General features: G+C 42.3%; 1 protein-coding gene across 1 annotated transcript in view; it reads left to right on the top strand.

Annotated features, from left to right (window-relative positions):
* Positions 1-2,615: 2,615 nt before the first annotated feature.
* CLCN1 (chloride voltage-gated channel 1) overlaps positions 2,616-13,971 on the top strand; it is a 306,841-nt gene continuing 295,485 nt past the window's right edge. Inside the window, exon 1 of the mRNA XM_066601497.1 lies at positions 2,616-2,668. Within this exon, the coding sequence (XP_066457594.1) occupies positions 2,618-2,668 (51 nt within the window). The 5' untranslated portion in view covers positions 2,616-2,617. The remainder of the gene's footprint in view (positions 2,669-13,971) is intronic.

The raw sequence follows: 13,971 nt of genomic DNA on the forward strand, positions 1-13,971 counted from the left end.
GGGTAGAGTCATTTCTTACTGGACCTTTTTCTCCTCTGCTCTTTGTGGGTAGAGTCATTTCTTGCTGTACCTCTTTCTCCTCTGTTCTTTGTGGGTAGAGTCATTTCTTGCTGGACCTCTTTCTCCTCTGCTCTTTGTGGGTAGAGTCATTTCTTGCTGGACCTCTTTCTCCTATGCTCTTTGTGGGTAGAGTCATTTCTTGCTCTACCTCTTTCTCCTCTCCTCTGCTCTTTGTCGGTAGAGCCATTTCTTGCTGTACCTCTTTCTCCCCTGTTCTTTGTGGGTAGAGTCATTTCTTGCTGTACCTCTTTCTCCTCTGCTCTTTGTGGGTAGAGTCATTTATTTCTGTACCTCTTTCTCTTCTCCTCTTTGTGGGTAGAGTCATTTCTTGCTGTACCTCTTTCTCCTCTGTTCTGTTCTTTGTGGGTACAGTCATTTCTTGCCGTCCCTCTTTCTCCTCTGTTCTTTGTGGGTAGAGTCATTTCATGCTGTACCTCTTTCTCCTCTGTTCTTTGTGGGTACAGTCATTTCTTGCTGTACCTCTTTCTCTTCTGCTCTTTGTCGGTAGAGTCATTTCTTGCTGTACCTCTTTCTCCTCTGCTCTTTGTGGGTAGAGTCATTTCTTGCTGTACCTCTTTCTCCTCTGCTCTTTGTGGGTAGAGTCATTTCTTGCTGGACCTCTTTCTCCTCTTCTCTTTGTTGGTAGAGTCATTTCTTGCTGGACCTTTTTCTCCTCTGCTCTTTGTTGGTAGAGTGATTTCTTGCTGGACCTCTTTCTCCTCTCCTCTGTTCTTTGTTGGTAGAGTGATTTCTTGCTGGACCTCTTTCTCCTCTCATCTGTTCTTTGTTGGTAGAGTCATTCCTTGCTGGACCTCTTTCTCCTCTGCTCTGCTCTTTGTGGGTAGAGTCATTTCTTGCTGTACCTCTTTCTCCTCTGCTCTTTGTGGGTAGACTCATTTCTAGCTGTACCTCTTTCTCCTCTCCTCTGTTCTGTATGGGTAGAGTCATTTCTTGCTGTACCTTTTTCTCCTCTGCGCTTTGTAGGTAGAGTCATTTCTTGCTGGACCTCTTTCTCCTTTGCTCTGCTCTTTATGGGTAGAGTCATTTCTTGCTGTAGCTTTTTCTCCTCTCCTCTTTGTGGGTAGAGTCATTTCTCGCTGTACCTCTTTCTCCTCTGCTCTGTTCTTTGTGGGTAGAGTCATTTCTTGCTGTACCTCTCTCTCCTCTCCTCTGCTCTTTGTGGGTAGAGTCATTTCTTGCTGTACCTCTTTCTGCTCTGCTCTTTGTGGGTAGAGTCATTTCTGGCTGTACCCCTTTCTCTTTCGCCTCATGAACCAGTACCCGCTCCCCCTGCGTAAGAACCTGGTACCGTTTCCCGAGCAGTATGGGTGCTTGCTGACTCCTGATCCTCCGGCTTCTTTGGGTCACATGCTTCCATTCCTCGGCTTCTGCAGGTACTCTGGACATTTCTTCTCCTTTTACATTCTGAAGATTTTCTTCTGCTCTCTCAGTAAATCCCCGCCTTCCTTAATGAGTTACAATGTATCTATTCTCTCCTGAAGACTGGGCATCTTTTCCTCCAGTAGAGACACAAGCTTACATTTCTGGCCGGTGGAGTTTGGCTTTTCCTCTGGTCAGTCTGTAAACACATAGCATATGTACCACCTCCACCACATGGCTCCGCTCCCTCCATGTTGCCACTTCCAAAATGTTAATGCAGATTAACTTCCTGTAGCTCGCATCTCTGGTCTCTGGTTTTCTGGTCACTCGCTGCTCCCTATTACTTACAACACTCTATTTATTGGGATTTTTTGCAAGCTATCGCCATTTTCTTTCATTTTGGCAGCTTCTCTCTCCCCCTCACACGGGCCGAAGCCCCAGAAGACCCCTCTTGCTACAGGAACTTCCCCCTGACCATGTGACTTGACCAACCAATAACTGAACAGTAATGTAACGTTGCAACCACCGGAGGTCGCTAGTGACCCACAGTATATAGAGTTTAGTACAAGGGTACTTGTAAAAACAGCAAATGCAACATGCTTCCAACAATGGAGGGTCATCGCTGTTTCGGTTTTACAGCGCCCTTGTTACACCTGGGCCAGGAAGTTTTCCAACACCCTGTTGGTGCTTCAGATTATTGCAAGCTACATGACCCTGAACAAGCAGGAACAGGCCTGTGTGACGCATGCTGGTCAGTTCTCAGTAGATGGACAGATGTAGCAGAGCTCAGTGTGCAGCATGGTCAGGATTACATCATCTCCAAGTTATCATCATGCACAACTGATGTAGATCCAAGGTGTTGAATGACAAAGTCAGCTCTGCTACATCCATCCCGGAGATATGACGGCTCTCCACAGAAGAAGGGGTATAAGGCATATTAGCACATGGTTATTCCTGGGCGTCCATGTGACAAGACGGATGTCTCAAATAACAGGTCAAGCAGCAGGTGACATCTTGTGTGACAACCGGATGTTTCCCTAGACTACCAATGTCCGACCCCCTTCTTCAGGCACTTAATGAGAGGTCTGTAGAGGGTGAAGAATCAGGAGGGGGCAGATCTCCGCAGCATAAGAGCTTGTGCCCACTGCCCGCTGCGCCCTCCTGATTGTCTCTGGTTATGCCTGTGGTTGATGTGCCTACCAGAACCCTCACATACCAGCACACACTGGTGAGTGCCATATATAGCATGGGGGAGCGGGCGCCCCACCAGGACCCATAACCGCCTGTGCCACAGACTAGCCGATCAACAGCTGTTGGGGAACTACAACTCCCAGCAGAATGCCGGGTGCAGCGCTCACATTGGACTGTCTTGCTGTAGATCTAGCAGAGTTGAATTGTCAGGACTCACTTTGGGGCTGAAGGTTTTATGCAGCGCAGTGATGTTTTCAGTGGGGTTCGTGTAGGTTCACCAGCAGTCCTATGTAAACCTGTCATATCACTGGGTTGTGCCAAATGACATCCTCAGCTCTGCTGCATGTAGTATTAGAACATATGTTGTACTGTACTCCAGCTGTGGCGGTGCATACATGTGAGATCATCAGAGATTTATTAATTAATGCTGCAGTCAGCGCGTTCAGCGTGTAGTTTGATCATTTGCGCGGTTTATATTTAATTAATTTAGGTCCAAAATTGTGCAGTGATTAAAATGACATAATGTTTAATGACAAGATCAGTCACCAGGGGGAGCTCCCTGTATACAGATATATACAGCCACCACTAGGGGGAGCTCACTGTATACAGATATATACAGCCACCACTAGGGGGAGCTCACTGTATACAGATATATACAGCCACCGCTAGGGGGAGCTCACTACATACAGATATATACAGCCACCACTAGGGGGAGCTCACTGTATACAGATATATACAGCCACTAGAGGGAGCTCACTACATACAGATATATACAGCCACCACTAGGGGGAGCTCACTATATACAGATATATACAGCCACCAGTAGGGGGAGCTCACTACATACAGATATATACAGCCACCACTAGGGGGAGCTCACTACATACAGATATACACAGCCACCACTAGGGAGAGCTCACTACATACAGATATATACAGCCACCAGTAGGGGGAGCTCACTACATACTGATATATACAGTCACCACTAGGGGGAGCTCACTACATACAGATATATACAGCCACCACTAGGGGGAGCTCACTACATACAGATATATACAGCCACCACTAGGGGGAGCTCACTATATACAGATATATACAGCCACCACTAGGGGGAGCTCACTGTATACAGATATATACAGACACAACTAGAGGGAGCTCACTGCATACAGATATATACAGCCACCACTAGGGGGGAGCTCCCTGTATACAGATATATACAGCCACCACTAGGGGGAGCTTACTACATACAGATATATACAGCCACCACTAGGGGGAGCTCACTACATACAGATATATACAGCCACCACTAGGGGGAGCTCACTGTATACAGATATATACAGCCACAACTAGAGGGAGCTCACTGCATACAGATATATACAGCCACAACTAGAGGGAGCTCACTGCATACAGATATATACAGCCACCACTAGAGGGAGCTCATTAACACAGATATATACAGCCACCACTAGGGGGAGCTCACAACATACAGATATATACAACCGCCACTAGAGGGAGTTCAATAAACAAAGATATATACAGCCACCACTAGGGGGAGCTCACTGTATACAGATATATACAGCCACAACTAGAGGGAGCTCACTGCATACAGATATATACAGCCACCACTAGAGGGAGCTCACTGCATACAGATATATACAACCACCACTAGAGGGAGCTCATTAACACAGATATATACAGCCACCACTAGGGGGAGCTCACAACATACAGATATATACAACCGCCACTAGAGGGAGTTCACTAAACACAGATATATACAGCCACCACTAGGGGGAGCTCACTGTATACAGATATATACAGCTACAACTAGAGGGAGCTCACTGCATACAGATATATACAGCCAACACTAGGGGGAGCTCACTACATACAGATGTATACATCCACCACTAGGGGGAGCTCACTGCATACAGATATATACAGCCACCACTAGAGGGAGTTCACTACATACAGATATATACAGCCACCACTAGGGGGAGCTTACTACATACAGATATATACAACCACCACTAGAGGGAGCTCACTACATACAGATATATACAGCCACCACTAGGGGAAGATCAGTACATACAGATATATACAACCACCACTAGAGGGAGTTCACTAAACACAGATATATACAGCCACCACTAGGGGGAGCTCACAACATACAGATATATACAACCACCACTAGAGGGAGTTCACTAAACACAGATATATACAGCCACTACTAGAGGGAGCTCACTGTTTTCAGATATATACATCTAGATTCGGTATTAGTGTACATTGACGCCTCCGGAAGCTAGGGGTTTGACAGGAGGAATGCCCCTCTCTCACCCCTAACTCCCGATTGGGTCGATTCGGCAAGGTCCTGGAAGATGTTAGCTGTAACATGTAACATTCACAGCTAAAAAACAAAACATACATTGTCCGGGCCACCGCAGGCCCCTCTCAGCAGCGCTTACATGTGCGTAGCGCCCGATCTGGCCCCTGCCCTCTCCCCCGCAGGGGGGCAGGAGGTTACAGACTGCAGCTGGCGTGGAGAGTCACAGCGCGTCTGCTAAAGGGGACTGCAGGTGCGAGAGGCCAAGAGCTAGGCAGCAGGTGACAGACTACTGTTCCAGAGACTGCAGCTGCCGGACAGCGGGGCAGGAGATGAGACACTACAGCGGGATACTGACAGCGGGGCAGGAGATGAGACACTACAGCGGGATACTGACAGCGGGGAAGGAGATGAGACACTACAGCGGGATACTGACAGCGGGGAAGGAGATGAGACACTACAGCGGGATACTGACAGCGGGGAAGGAGGTGAGACACTACAGGGGGATACTGACAGCGGGGCAGGAGGTGAGACACTACAGCGGGATACTGACAGCGGGGCAGGAGATGAGACACTACAGCGGGATACTGACAGCGGGGAAGGAGATGAGACACTACAGCGGGATACTGACAGCGGGGAAGGAGGTGAGACACTACAGGGGGATACTGACAGCGGGGCAGGAGATGAGACACTACAGCGGGACACTGACAGTGGGGCAGGAGGTGAGACACTACAGCGGGATACTGACAGCAGGGCAGAAGGTGAGACACTACAGCGGGACACTGACAGCAGGGCAGAAGGTGAGACACTACAGCGGGATACTGACAGCCAAGCAGGAGGTGAGACACTACAGCGGGATACTGACAGCGGGGCAGGAGGTGAGACACTACAGCGGGATACTGACAGCAGAGCAGAAGGTGAGACACTACAGCGGGATACTGACAGCAGGGCAGAAGGTGAGACACTACAGCGGGATACTGACAGCGGGGCAGGAGATGAGACACTACAGCGGGATACTGACAGCGGGGAAGGAGATGAGACACTACAGCAGGATACTGACAGCAGGGCAGAAGGTGAGACACTACAGCGGGATACTGACAGCGGGGCAGGAGGTGAGACACTACAGCGGGATGCTGACAGCAGGGCAGGAGGTGAGACACTACATCAGGATACTGACAGCAGGGCAGGAGGTGAGACACTACAGCGGGATACTGACAGCGGAGCAGGAGGTGAGACACTACAGCGGGATACTGACAGCGGGGCAGAAGGTGAGACACTACAGCGGGATACCGACAGCAGGGCAGGAGGTGAGACACTACAGCGGGATACTGACAGCGGGGCAGGAGATGAGACACTACAGCGGGATACTGACAGCGGGGAAGGAGATGAGACACTACAGCGGGATACTGACAGCAGGGCAGAAGGTGAGACACTACAGCGGGATACTGACAGCGGGGCAGGAGGTGAGACACTACAGCGGGACACTGACAGTGGGGCAGGAGGTGAGACACTACAGCGGGATACTGACAGCGGAGCAGGAGGTGAGACACTACAGCGGGATACTGACAGCGGGGAAGGAGATGAGACACTACAGCGGGATACTGACAGCAGGGCAGAAGGTGAGACACTACAGCAGGATACTGACAGCAGGGCAGAAGGTGAGACACTACAGCGGGATACTGACAGCCAAGCAGGAGGTGAGACACTACAGCGGGATACTGACAGCGGGGCAGGAGGTGAGACACTACAGCGGGATACTGACAGCGGGGCAGGAGGTGAGACACTACAGCGGGACACTGACAGCAGGGCAGGAGGTGAGACACTACAGCGGGATACTGACAGCGGAGCAGGAGGTGGGACACTACAGCGGGATACTGACAGCAGGGCAGGAGGTGAGACACTACAGCGGGATACTGACAGCAGAGCAGAAGGTGAGACACTACAGCGGGATACTGACAGCAGGGCAGAAGGTGAGACACTACAGCGGAACACTGACAGTGGGGCAGGAAGTGAGACACTACAGCAGGATACTGACAGCGGGGCAGGAGCTGAGACACTACAGCGGGACACTGACAGTGGGGCAGGAGGCGAGACACTACAGCGGGACACTCAAGGAAACATGGTATTAGGGAGATGGCAATTACCACCATCAGCAGCAGGGGAACACACAACTGCTGCGGGGAGGAAAGTTACCGGCCGGGGAGACTTACAGCAGCAGCCGCGAGGGGATCATCATAGTGGACTTCCAGGATCTGCAGGGGTGCCACCTCTTCAGCCAATCAGCTTCAGGGGGTGTCACCGGGCTGTCACTGTTCTCTGCACCCCTACTTCATGGTGGCATCAAGGTACAATAATACTTCCAGATTCTCATCCAGCGGGGATCTGTACAATTATCGCTCAGTGGTAAATGCATGCATAAAGCTGAATGACGGATCAGCCCGTGTAAGCAGTGTTTAATGGGAATGAAGGCGGGGGGAATGATCCCCGGCCAGCTCCGCCTCTATTCACTTAGCATTGCTCTTTCCTGCAGGTAATGCTGGTCTCTGTGGCTGATAAGGTGTGTGCAGCGGTGTTCTCTGCTCTGCGCACATCAACTCTCCCCTCAGCGGCTGATGAGGTGTGTGCTGCGGTGTTCTCTGCTCTGCGCTCATCGCCTCAGCTTATATACATTGCAACATCTGCGTCACATCTCCCCTATCTGTAGTAGCTGATGCAGGATGTGCGGCGGTGTTCTCTGCTCTGCGCACTTCTACTCTCCCCGCAGCAGCTGATGCGGTGTGTGGGGCGGTGTTCTCTGCTCTGCGCACATCACATCATCCCCCATACAAGTAGATACAATGTACCGGTACGTAATATCTACTTCCACGTCTGTGCGGAGCGTCTGGCCGTGCCGAGTCCCGCTGTTACAGCATCACATCATCCCATACGGAATTTCTACTAGATAAAATAATTAGTTTTGTCTTCTTGTAATGAATCAGCGGGAGTGCAGGAGTGCGGGGGAGAGGGGGGGGGGTTTATGTTTAATCGTTTTTTATTAATTTTTGCATATAAAAAAATCTGAACAAAGTATCAAGTAATAAGTAATAGGCAACAAGTGACAGGAAACAAGTAACAGGTAATAGGTAACATGTAACAAGTAATAGGTAACAGGTAATAGGTAACATGTAACAAGTAATAGGTAACAGGTAATAGGTAACATGTAAAAAGTAATAGGTAACATGTAACAAGTAATAGGTAAGAGGTAACATGTAACAAGTAATAGGTAAGAGGTAACAGGTAATAGGTAACAAGTAACAGGTAATAGGTAACAGGTAACAAGTAACAAGTAATAGGTAACAAGTAATAAGTAATAGGCAACAAGTGACAGGAAACACGTAACAGGTAATAGGTAACATGTAACAAGTAATAGGTAAGAGGTAACAGGTAATAGGTAACAAGTAACAGGTAATAGGTAACAGGCAGCAAGTAATAGGTAACATGTAACAAGTAATAGGTAAGAGGTAACAGGTAACAAGTAATAGGTAAGAGGTAACAGGTAATAGGTAACATGTAATAAGTAATAGGTAAGAGGTAACAGGTAATAGGTAACAAGTAACAGGTAATAGGTAACAGGCAGCAAGTAATAGGTAACATGTAACAAGTAATAGGTAAGAGGTAACAGGTAATAGGTAACAAGTAACAGGTAATAGGTAACAGGCAGCAAGTAATAGGTAACATGTAACAAGTAATAGGTAAGAGGTAACAGGTAATAGGTAACAGGCAGCAAGTAATAGGTAACATGTAACAAGTAATAGGTAAGAGGTAACAGGTAACAAGTAATAGGTAAGAGGTAACAGGTAATAGGTAACATGTAATAAGTAATAGGTAACAGGTAACAAGTAACAGGCAACAAGTGACAGGAAACAAGTAACAGGTAATAGGTAACATGTAACAAGTAATAGGTAAGAGGTAACAGGTAACAAGTTATAGGTAAGAGGTAACAGGTAATAGGTAACATGTAAAAAGTAATAGGTAACAAGTAACAAGTAATAGGTAACAAGTAACAGGTAATAGGTAACAGGTAACAAGTAACAGGTAACAAGTAACAAGTAATAGGTAACAAGTAACAGGTAACACGTAACAAGTAACAAGTAATAGGTAACAAGTAACAGGTAATAGGTAACAGGTAACAATTAATAAATAACATGTAACAGGTAATAGGTAAGAGGTAATAGGTAACAAGTAATAGGTAAGAGGTAACAGGTAATAGGTAACATGTAATAAGTAATAGGTAACAGGTAACAAGTGACAGAAAACAAGTAACAGGTAATAGGTAACAAGTAATAGGTAACAGTTAACAAGTAACAAGTAAGAGGTAACAGGTAACAAGTAATAAGTTAACAAGTAACAAGTAAGAGGTAACAAATAACAAGTAATAGGTAACATATAACAAGTAATAGGTAACAAGTAATAAGTAATAGGTAACAGGTAACATGTAACAAGTAATAGGTAACAGTTAACAAGTAACAAGTAAGAGGTAACAGGTAACAAGTAATAGGTTACATGTAACAAGTAATAGGTAACAAGTAACAAGTAATAGGTGAGAGGTAACAGGTAACAAGTAATAGGTAATAGGTAACAGGTAATAGGTAACATGTATTAAGTAATAGGTAACAGGTAACAAGTAACAGGTAACAAGGGACTGGAAACAAGTAACAGGTAATAGGTAACAGGTAACAAGTAATAGGTAAGAGGTAACAGGTAATAGGTAACAGGTAAGAAGTAGTAAGTTATACATAACAGGTAATAGGTAACAAGTAATAAGTAATAGGTAACAAGTAATAAGTAACAGGTAACAAGTAACAAGTAACAGGTAACAAGTAACAAGTAACAGGTAACAAGTAATAGGTAACATGTAGCAAGTAATAGGTAACAGGTAACAAGTAATAAGTAATAGGTAACAGGTAACAAGTAATACGTAACAGGTAACATGTAACAAATAATAGGTAACAAGTAATAAGCAACAGGTAACAAGTAACAGTTAACAAATAACAAGTAAGAGGTAACAGGTAACAAGTAATAGGTAACATATAACAAGTAATAGGTAACAAGTAATAAGTTATAGGTAACAAGTAACAGGTAACAATTAACATGTGACATGCAACAGGTAACAAGTAACAAGTAAGAGGTAACAGGTAACAAGTAATAGGTAACATATAACAAGTAATAGGTAACAAGTAATAAGTAATAGGTAACAGGTAACAAGTAATAGGTAACAGTTAACAAGTAACAAGTAAGAGGTAACAGGTAACAAGTAATAGGTAACATATAACAAGTAATAGGTAACAGGTAATAAGTAAATGGTAAGAGGTAACAGGTAATAAGTAACAGGTAAAAGGTAACAAGTAACTGCTAACAAGTAGTAAGTAATAGGTAACATGTAACAAGTAATAGGTAACAGGTAACAAGTAACAAGTAATAGGTAACAGGTAATAAGTAACAGGTAAAAGGTAACAAGTAACTGCTAACAAGTAGTAAGTAATACGTAACAGGTAACAGATAACAAGTAATAAGTAACAGGTAACAAGTAACAGGTAACAAGTAATAGGTAACAGGTAACAAGTAATAGATAGGTAATACGTAACAAGTAATAAGTAATAGATAACAGGTAACAAGTAATACGTAACAGATAACAAGTAACAGGTAACATGTAACAAGTAATAGGTAACAAGTAATAAGTGACAGGTAACAGGTAACATGTAACAAGTAAGAGGTAACAGGTAACAAGTAATAGGTAACAAATAACAAGTAATAGCTAACAAGTAATAAGTAATAGGTAACAGGTAACATGTAACAAGTAACAGGTAACAGGTAACAAGTAATAAGTTATAGGTAACAAGTAACAAGTAACAGGTAACAGGTAACAAGTAACAAGTAATAGGTAACAGGTAACAAGTAATAGGTAATAGGTAATAAGTAACAAGTAAGAGGTAACAGGTAACAAGTAATAGGTAACATATAACAAGTAATAGGTAATAGGTAATAAGTAACAAGTAATAGGTAATAGGTAACAAGTAATAGGTAACGGGTAACAAGTAACAGGTAACAAGTAATAGGTAACATGTAAGAAGTAATAGGTAAGAGGTAACAGGTAACAAGTAATAAGTAATAGGTAACAGGTAACAAGTAACAGGTAACAAGTGACAGGAAACAAGTAACAGGTAATAGGTAACATGTAACAAGTAATAGGTAACAGGTAACAGGTAATAGGTAACATGTAATAAGTGATAGGTAACAGGTAACAAGTAACAAGTAATAGGTAACAAGTAACAGGTAATAGGTAACAAGTAATAGGTAACAAGTAACAGGTAATAGGTAAGAGGTAAGAGGTAACAAGTAATAGGTAAGAGGTAACAGGTAATAGGTAACATGTAATAAGTAATAGGTAACAGGTAACAAGTAACAGGTAACAAGTGACAGAAAACAAGTAACAGGTAATAGGTAACAGGTAACAAGTAATAGGTTACATGTAACAAGTAATAGGTAACATGTAACAAGTAATAGGTGAGAGGTAACAGGTAACAGGTAATAGGTAACATGTATTAAGTAATAGGTAACAGGTAGCAAGTAACAGGTAACAAGGGACAGGAAACAAGTAACAGGTAATAGGTAACAGGTAACAAGTAATAGGTAAGAGGTAACAGGTAATAGGTAACAGGTAAGAAGTAGTAAGTTATACATAACAGGTAAAAGGTAACAAGTAATAAGTAATAGGTAACAAGTAATAAGTAAAAGGTAACAAGTAACAAGTAACAGGTAACAGGTAACAAGTAATAGGTAACATGTAGCAAGTAATAGGTAACAGGTAACAAGTAATAAGTAATAGGTAACAAGTAATAAGTAATAGGTAACAAGTAACAAGTAATAAGTAATAGGTAACAAGTAATAAGTAATAGGTAACAAGTAATAAGTAAAAGGTAACAAGTAACAAGTAACAGGTAACAGGTAACAAGTAATAGGTAACATGTAGCAAGTAATAGGTAACAGGTAACAGGTAACAAGTAATAAGTAATAGGTAACAGGTAACAAGTAATACGTAACAGGTAACATGTAACAAATAATAGGTAACAAGTAATAAGCAACAGGTAACAAGTAACAGTTAACAAGTAACAAGTAAGAGGTAACAGGTAACAAGTAATAGGTAACATGTAGCAAGTAATAGGTAACAGGTAACAAGTAATAAGTTATAGGTAACAAGTAACAGGTAACAATTAACATGTGACATGCAACAGGTAACAAGTAACAAGTAAGAGGTAACAGGTAACAAGTAATAGGTAACATATAACAAGTAATAGGTAACAAGTAATAAGTAATAGGTAACAGGTAACAAGTAATAGGTAACAGTTAACAAGTAACAAGTAAGATGTAACAGGTAACAAGTAATAGGTAACATATAACAAGTAATAGGTAATAAGTAAAAGGTAAGAGGTAACAGGTAATAGGTAACATGTAACAAGTAATAGGTAACAGGTAATAAGTAACAGGTAAAAGGTAACAAGTAACAGATAACATGTAGCAAGTAATAGGTAACAGGTAACAAGTAACAAGTAATAGGTAACAGGTAATAAGTAACAGGTAAAAGGTAACAAGTAACAGATAACATGTAGCAAGTAATAGGTAACAGCTAACAAGTAGTAAGTAATACGTAACAGGTAACAGATAACAAGTAATAAGTAATGGGTAACAGGTAACAAGTAATAAGTAATGGGTAACAGGTAACAAGTAATAAGTAACAGGTAACAAGTAACAAGTAATAGGTAACAGGTAACAAGTAATAGATAGGTAATACGTAACAAGTAATAAGTAATAGATAACAGGTAACAAGTAATACGTAACAGATAACAAGTAACAGGTAACATGTAACAAGTAATAGGTAACAAGTAATAAGTGACAGGTAACAGGTAACAGGTAACATGTATCAAGTAAGAGGTAACAGGTAACAAGTAAGAGGTAACAGGTAACAAGTAATAGGTAACATATAACAAGTAATAGCTAACAAGTAATAAGTAATAGGTAACAGGTAACATGTAACAAGTAACAGGTAACAAGTAATAAGTAATAGGTAACAGGTAACAAGTTATAGGTAACAAGTAACAAGTAACAGGTAACAGGTAACAAGTAACAAGTAATAGGTAACAGGTAACAAGTAATAGGTAACATATAACAAGTAATAGATAATAAGTAACAAGTAAGAGGTAACAGGTAACAAGTAATAGGAAATAGGTAACAAGTAATAGGTAACAAGTAATAGGTAACAGGTAACAAGTAATAGGTAACAAGTAATAGGTAACAGGTAACAAGTAATAGGTAACATATAACAAGTAATAGGTAATAAGTAACAAGTAAGAGGTAACAGGTAACAAGTAATAGGAAATAGGTAACAAGTAATAGGTAACAAGTAATAGGTAACAGGTAACAAGTAACAGGTAACAAGTAACAAGTAAGAGGTAACAGGTAACAATAGGTAACATATAACAAGTAAGAGATAACAAGTAATAGGTAACAGGTAACAAGTAATAGGTAACAGGTAACAAGTAACAGGTAACAAGTAACAAGTAATAGGTAACAAGTAACAGGTAACACGTAACAGGTAACAAGTAATAGGTAACAGGTAACAAGTATCAGGTAACAAATAACAGGTAACAAGTAACAAGTAACAGGTAACAAGTAATAGATAGGTAATACATAACAAGTAATAAGTAATAGATAACAGGTAACAAGTAATACGCAACAGATAACAAGTAACAGGTAACATGTAACAAGTAATAGGTAACAAGTAATAAGTGACAGGTAACAGGTAACAGGTAACATGTAACAAGTAAGAGGTAACAGGTAACAAGTAAGAGGTAACAAGTAATAGGTAACATATAACAAGTAATAGCTAACAAGTAATAAGTAATAGGTAACAAGTAATAAGTAATAGGTAACAGGTAACAAGTTATAGGTAACAAGTAACAAGTAACAGGTAACAGGTAACAAGTAATAAG

Source organism: Eleutherodactylus coqui, chromosome 4 (assembly GCF_035609145.1).
Source record: "Eleutherodactylus coqui strain aEleCoq1 chromosome 4, aEleCoq1.hap1, whole genome shotgun sequence".
Lineage (NCBI taxonomy): Eukaryota > Metazoa > Chordata > Amphibia > Anura > Eleutherodactylidae > Eleutherodactylus > Eleutherodactylus coqui.